Raw genomic sequence first — 8,064 nt, forward strand, 5'->3', positions numbered from 1 at the left:
TTGGACAACCATGCTTGAGTTGCATTAGCTTCAATCCAACAGCAGCATGCTCAACAAGCAGCTGATTACAATTTTATGTTCTTCTAAATCCGGCCCAGGGCAAAAATTTGGTCAGTGGAAAACTCAGATAACACAACTAGTCCACGTGCAGAGGGAGTAACTTCAGGTAGGAATAACCATTTAAATAAAAATTTAGTGGCTTCCTCTCGCCACAAGGCCCTTGACGGAAATTCAAAATCCAAACAAAGCCAGAAGAACTGAAAATAAAGACAGGAAAAAAAATGAATTAGAAAATAATGAGGAGATAAAATGACTTATGATTTTTCAGTTTATTCAAGGGGCAAGCAGGTTGCAAATGTAAAATAAGCACTCTACCTATTTATATTATGATGTGATATTTTGAAATTAAAATAATATCTTTTTTCATATGGGGGAACGAATTAGCTTCCTTTGGTATCATCGCCTTTCAAAATATTGTTGCATGGCTAAAAACAGCAAATGAGTTAACAAGCAAAATGGATCAAAGATAAAAAGGGTACTAAGAGGAAAGGAAGGAAGATATGCAGATATTACATAGAGGAAAATAGAGGCTAGACTTAAGGTGTTGATAGAAGCTAGCGGAATCAACGATCAAAAGTTAAGTAAATACTGATATTGAAGAAATAAGGAAATGCCGGTTACAAAAACAAAAGGAACACAAACCCCACTTGGACCAAATCCCACTATACATAGTGCCTCCTAACCCGAGTATCCTGCTCACAAATTTCTTTATACATGTCTACAGTAACAAGTATAGCTATAACAAATACAAAATGACATTTTATAACATAGGTCAAAAATCTGATTTAGAAACGTTTTTCATTCCCATTATTTTTGCATCATAACACAATCTCTACAAAAATATAAAGAAAACCCTATGGAACTATTCCGAAATTTTGTCTGCACCAGAAACCAACATATTCCATCTTCACTCATCATCTCTTTATTTTTCTTCAGGAAGCTTCAGACAAATTTTAATTGCCAGAACAACAAGAGTCAAGGAAACAGTATAAACATGCTGTACTTGACAAAAATTTGTATAGCAGTTTGACAAAAACAAGATTACAATTGACCACAGGTCAAAATCATATCTTCCTCAAAGGGTGCCAGACCAATCTCAACAGGTTTGCCACTGGCACAATATTTTCATCAGCCCATTAATACCAATAGACATTATGCCATGACTATCAAGCGAAAACTTAGCTTTATCAAATAAATATAAGTTGATTTTTGCATTGCATTTTGAATTTTTAATATGTGAAAATAAGAGACCGAGTTAATTTCTTGACATGATCATTAACAATTAACTGATTAAATGAACATGAGATAATAGAAAAGTATTTCTTAGAAGGTTCTTTTCTTTCATATAGACTATTGTTAACCATTTACCTTCAAAAGCCTTTTAATAACTGATCTTTACAACTTCCTCTGCTGAACCCCCACCTACTTACGTTTACAGAAAATCATGTAGCATTGCAGACTTTTATAAATTGTAACAAGCAGATGCATGCCTTAAATCCATGCTCTTGGTAGATGCTATATGACGAATATGTGTATAATTGCATGCGATACCATGGTTATCAATAATGGGGCCATTGCTTGGTGCAGCAGTAAAAATGCTTGGGTTGACAAGAGCAATGGCAAAGGCCCAAGTCCTGGGGCAGCCACTGTGTGTGGCATGCCTTAAATCCATACTCTTGGTAGATGCTATATGATGAATATGTGTATAATTGCATGCACCATCAATAATGGGGCCATTGCATGGTGCAATGGTAAAATGTTTGTGTTGACAAGTCAAATGGCAAGGGCCCAAGTCCTAGGGCAGCCCCAGTGTGCACGCGCGCATGCATGCATGTGGTCTATATGTATGGGTATATGATCTGTCAGTCCAACCCTCCTAGGACCTTGACATGCCAAGGCCATAACCGGGTAATGGCCCTTACCATGGCTATCAATAGATGGATTTACTCTTATGAAAGGTTCTGCGATTTATAAAAATCTTTTCATATATGACCTAGGTGATGCCCAACTATTCCTCTCCTGGGATGATGTTCCAAGTTTTAGTCTTTGGTGGTGCACTCCTAATTTTTTGGACCTGGGTAATAACTACAAACGGGTCTTCCCTCCCTATATGTGCGCGCGCATGCGGATGTACAGCCAAAATAGGGTGGCAAACCTAAGGGATTTGTATCCAAAAGCAACACCTTGTAGCTTACAAAACAGCAAACATGAAGCTTCAAAAAATTGATCTCTGTGAAGAAAGATAACTAAACCCTTAGAGAGCAATATTCCTAACAAATTCAAAGACTCCAACGACTCCACATTAACAAAGCAAGACTTTCTAACACCAGTCCTGGTATTTTTCTCCCCTTTTCCTATTCTTTTTTAAGTACTAGGATGGGAGGAAGCTCGGCTAAATTATATGAGGGCAGGATTCAAACCAGATTACTGGTATTAAACATCCAGTGCCTTCACCAAGCCAATTAGATCCCTCAAAATGCTACCAAAACAATATCTAAAAACTTTCTATGATCACTTGTCTCTAATCCTCAATAAAACAACATAAGAACTGCTAGTTTGTCTGAAATACTAAGTCATAACCTTTTCCAAAAGCATGTAAGATACAAACATAACACCAACAAATATGAAAAGGGCAAGAACTGAACCTATTAAAGGATTTATAGTCCTTCCTCGATAAGAAAATTGAACCCTAGGACTTCGCCTTGGAAATTTTCTTTGCTACATATGCACACTTAGATTAGTTAAAATTAGTTTGCAGCAAAGAACCATAAGCACAATCTCGATTTCTGGGCTTTAATGACAATGTTGTGCAAACATCATTCTTGGACCTAATGAGGTCTTGGGACTTAAAAGTGATACGCTTATAAGACAGCAAATACATGAGTTGCAAAATAAATGCCAAAGACTAATATGGTTACCAAGGAAAAAAAAAATTGCTTGATCAAACAAGGCAATGAGATATACATCATGCATCTTCAATGCAAAATGTCCACCAGACTTATGCACGTGCACATTGTCTTGCTTTGATCATGAACCATGTATTTTTATTAAGATCTACAATCAAGACAAACACAAGCAGACATACAACAACGATCTTTTATAAGAAAGGTCTTTATAATCATGTAGCCAAAAAAATGAAGATATTTGGAAGGGACACAGCTGATAATACTTGAGCATTTACTGATGCGACAGAATTATGATCAACTGCAACATCTACAAACTCATCCTGTATTGGATTTGAAGCAATACTGTTATCCCTAAAGCAATCTTCATCTTCAGTAAAACACTACCCGTACATGTTTCCAACATTCTTAAACTGGATAAGTAAAGAAGCTTGGATACAATCTGATATATGATGTTTCTTACACATCCATATTAAGTCTGTGATTTTCAAATGGATAAGTAGGTTCTAATACTTTGTCATCATTTAAGCAATTCCTTTAGATACTTTCACTAAGAAAAGAAAATAGTGCTAACCCAAGGAAGAAAATGATGGAACTTTAGTAGCTTAAGGTATTGCAAAGTATAGATTCTGAAACTTTGAAAAGTAAAAAGCAAACCTTGTCCAGCAAATGTTCGTATTAAGTGATGAAGTGGCTTCAGCTTCACTCTCTTCTTTGCCATGCACAGACCAGTGCCCTAGTAATTGCAGCTGACTATCTTGAATTAGCACTCTGACCAATTAATACCATTACAGAATCGAAGTTATGAGCTCCAGTTAAGGATATTTGTGAAATGGTAGTTCCTAGGAGAAAGACCCTGGAAGCATTCTTTTAACCAAGTTAATGAATATAATTTTCTCCAACAGATTTTAGTGATACATTTTGCAAATGTACAGACTACCCTTGTAGGTAATTTATAGGTAGAATTGTTGGTTGCCAATCAGAAAACAACTCAGAAACTGCGGTGTGCTCTTCTCCTATTTTCACACTAAACAGAAACACCCAAAGCAATTCTCAAGGCTGATCACTCTCACATCTGTGCAGCCTGTAAAACACCATTCTCTTCACCTTCTCCTATCCTATCCTTGATTTCATCCCTACTTGATCCTAATAACTCTTCTTTAGCTCTTTGGGCATCATTCTCCTCCAGAGGAGGAGAGACAAGAGCACTCTTCTTGTAGTTCCAAACAAGCGTTGAAACATAATCTTGCGGGGTAACAAGGCCCTGCTCCCTAAGACAATTCCTCTGCTCTCCAAGAGTCCTTGGATCCTCAAGCCTTATATACTCCAACAAAACCTTCTCATGATCTGGCCTCCAGCCACTTGGAAATGGGGTGTAATCTGTCTCAGGCACCAGAGACATCCGGGTATATTGAAGCCCATCGACTGAATCCACCAGACCCATCCGCAACAAATTATGGTACTCTGGTGACTGCCCTTTCTTATCCTTCAATGGCCGGCTGAGATTCCTTGATGCAATTTTATACACCTTTGCCCTTGACCGAAGCTTGTACTTGGCAGCATAGAGCTTTGCCAAGGATCCCCTTATGATGTAAGAACAAAAGTTCACGACTTTCTTGCGATTATCGGCATACCGATACCATTCCACCATAGTTTGCAAGAGCTTGTTCATCTGGGCATTTGTGTGTGCCTGTGTGGCATGGAACATCCTGAAACAGGGCTGTGGGTCAGGGTCCCGATCTCCCTTCAAGAACTCCAACTTCCTAAACTGCTTGATACACTGCTTCAGGCTAGCAGTGACCGATAATAGTGTTCCTACACCCTTCTCGCTGATGATCTTCCCGCCAGTCGCCGTGTACCTCAGCGTTGGATACACCACTCGGCGGCATAGCACATGGTCAAGAAACATGATCCCCTTGGTGATGTGCTCGATTGGGAGGCTCTCATTGTCTAATTTGAGCTGGTACCTCTGGTCACAGAACTCAATCAGCTGCTTTCTCAGCACTGCAGCATCCGCCCGAGGCCCCCTGACCCCAATCAAGAAGTGCCCACCATATCGAATGTAGTCCATCTTCCGGGTCTTGTCAGGCCCGCTGGTCGGGACAAACTCCGGCCATGATGTGTTCCCCTGCTCTTCACCGCCGGTCCATATAACATCGGACTTCGAAGGCCGGTAGAACTCCTTGATCTTCTCCTCCGTCCACTTGTCAAGCTCATCGAGATACACATTTGCAAGCAACGGGCTCAAAACCCCGCAGTGCCCCCAATCGGGGAGCTTCTCGGCCTCTTCAGGGGCAAAGCCAAAAAAGGTTTGGAGCCAGTAGGGGTCAGGCTTCGGTTCGTCCTCGGCCAAGACCCGCTTCTTCTGATACTTTCTCTTCTTCTTCTTCTTCTTGGCAGCCTCCTCGTCTATGGGCCGGCCGGTGATCATCGGAGTAGTGAGTGCGGACTTGATCAAGTCCACGACTTTCTTATCCCTAACGTCCCGAATCAACGCATTGATGATCAGCGCAGGCTTGACCCCGTCGAGAATGGTGCTGAGGTCGCCCTTGATGTACCAGAGGTAGCCGGCGAAGCTGCGGCGGATGGTGCGGATGACGGCGTGGGCGGTGCGGCCGGGCCGGAAGGCGAAGGATTTCTGAGAAAAGCGGCCCTCGTAGATGGGCTCGAGGATCATGAGCAGGACTTCTTGGACGATGCGGTCCTGGAAGGGCGGTGGCTGCGCGGAGGTGAGGAGGGCGCGGAGCTTGCGCTTGGAGAGGGAGGAGGGGTCGGTCTTGTCGCGAGGGGAGCGGATGAAGAGGTCGAGGCGGGCGCCCCAGCGGAAGCGGCCGTCGAGGACGGCGTTGCGGAGGGCGAGGAGGGATTCGAGGACGGGACGGGAGACGGAGGACTTGGGAAGGTAGGAGCCCGTCTCGTCCGCGTACACCTTCTGGTATGCAAGCACCCAGAGCTCGAGGCGGCGGAGGTGGGGGGAGAGGGAGGAGGCGGTGGCGGAGGGGTCGCGGAAGCTGTCGATCCAGAGGGAGGCGCAGAGGGAGATAGGGTCCTCGCGAAGGAGGGTGGAGGGGTCATCGGGGTCGGGGGGGAGGCGGCGGGGAGGGCGAGGGGAGAGCGAATGCGGATGAGGCAGAGAAGAAAGAGAAGTGATGGGGCGGTGAAGAAGGAGATGAGGCGACTGCGTAGGTGGAGAGAAGGCGGCGGCGGAGGAGGAGAGGAGGCGGCGGCGGAGGTGGAGGAGGAGGTGACGATGCATCGTGTGGAGGGAAACCCTAGTCTAGCCGTGGGGTGAGCTTAAACCATTTCATTTTGCTTCCCTTTGAGATGGCAATCCAGCCGCCTGAAACCCTGGTTCCGAGTGCTGAGGTTTTTCTGAGGAGAGAAGGGCTTCTGTCCCTCTGTTTGAGAGAAGATCGTGTTTCAATTCTTGCTGGTAAAAAACCGGGTTCGTCGATACACTTTAGGGCCATGGATAAAAATTTAATCTAGCAACCAATATTTTTTTAAATAAATATTTTTTTAAATAATTTTAAAATTAAAAAATAATTTATTTATATTATTTTATGTATAAGAAAATAATTTCGAAATCTGCTGTCCGTATTTTTTAGCATTACTATTTTTATGGATAAATTATTAAAATTTATCTATATTTTTTATAATATTTTTTATATTTTTAAATTTAAAAAAAAATAAATAAGTGAGTTATTTAACGTTAAATAATAAAAATATTGAAAATAAAGATGTGATTAGCTAATGAAAAAATGATTTAATTATTCATTAGATGGATAGGATTTTCTCTCCATCTCATAGATAGATGCTATCCAAAGAAAGTAACTTATCAATGTTAAAAAGTATGAAAATATGGATAAGTTGATCAATAAAAAATTGATCAATTCCTTCGTCATATTTATTTATATATAAATAAATATTAAAAAAATAAATATTATTTTTTTAAAAAAATAAGAGTGCATTGAAAAATTATTCAACATTGATCGTTATTTGATTCAAAAAAATATGTCAAAGCCAACGATTGATTGAGCAACAGACCAAATTCAACCAACCTTACCAACTCTCGAACAATATTAACCCGCAATACCTTAGATAGACCGAGTAGCAACATTAATCTATAACAATATTTATGCACTAATATGTATAGACAGAGATGTACCACTATATACATTGGCATGTATGTACAAAATTATAAGGTTTGATGATTGGAAGGTGTGACCAACTTCATTGATTATGTCAAGTAGCATGAACACTTATGCTTTTCCTTTTTAACACCACTCAAAGTTATTATTTTAGATTAAAAAAGAAGTTTTGCCGGTTAGTGAAATAAGGACTGATTAGGAGATGCCCTAGGTGAGAAGCAACAATACAAGACATGCCCCTACAGCTTTTCCGTTGCCCATTATACTGTTCGGTTAGGTACATAACATCTCCACTATTTTGACGTAAATTTCGAATGTGCATCCAACTCCATTAAGGGCTTAACAGTAAGCCTCACCCTCCCGACAAAGATATGTGCATTTTAATATATTGTATATTATTTTTTAAACCGATATCATACGCTATGTATTTTCTAGTACAAACCTGATGATGCTATCCTACTATTGTGCCTTCAATTCCACCGAGTAACAGGCAGTCCACATTACTGGGGGGCCATGGTTTGTTAAAGGCTCTATCATCCATTTTATTCCCAGTCGTTTATAAAAACTATGGGGTATATGAAACATTTTCCTAGTTGAAATTTATGCTGGAAAAGAATTGGTGATGGTATAGGTGCAAACATCTTTTATTATTCTTTGCATATATTATTTTAAGATGTGTTTAATATTATCTTTTATTTTATAAACTTTGATGATACAAGTGGAATTTTATCTCATTTTAAGACACAAATTATGGACCAATAGTCCAGTTTTCTACTATAAATCGACTTCCATCTCATCATGAAGTGATCAACCAAAAGTCTAACTTCTGAGAAAATATTCTGTCAGCAGCCAAGTATTCTTATATATTTTCTATGCTCTCTCTTTTTTCTAACATAAAGTCCTTCCTTCAAGTTGTCTCCCACTTTAGGATTGAGAAATTTTGTCTACAC

The 8,064-nt window shown here is 40.4% G+C and overlaps 1 protein-coding gene across 1 annotated transcript; it reads right to left on the reverse strand.

The window, feature by feature from the left end:
* On the reverse strand, window positions 1-6,364 carry LOC105053897 (nuclear intron maturase 2, mitochondrial). Its single transcript, XM_010935231.4, has 2 exons — window positions 3,621-6,364; window positions 1-257 (listed from the first exon to the last, which is right to left on the reverse strand). The coding sequence occupies exon 1, from the start codon at window positions 6,217-6,219 to the stop codon at window positions 4,033-4,035; it is 2,187 nt and encodes a 728-aa protein (XP_010933533.1). The 5' UTR covers window positions 6,220-6,364; the 3' UTR covers window positions 1-257; window positions 3,621-4,032.
* Between the last annotated feature and the right edge of the window lie 1,700 nt (window positions 6,365-8,064).

The sequence above is a fragment of the Elaeis guineensis genome, chromosome 11 (genome assembly GCF_000442705.2).
Source record: "Elaeis guineensis isolate ETL-2024a chromosome 11, EG11, whole genome shotgun sequence".
NCBI classification, from domain to species: Eukaryota; Viridiplantae; Streptophyta; class Magnoliopsida; order Arecales; family Arecaceae; genus Elaeis; species Elaeis guineensis.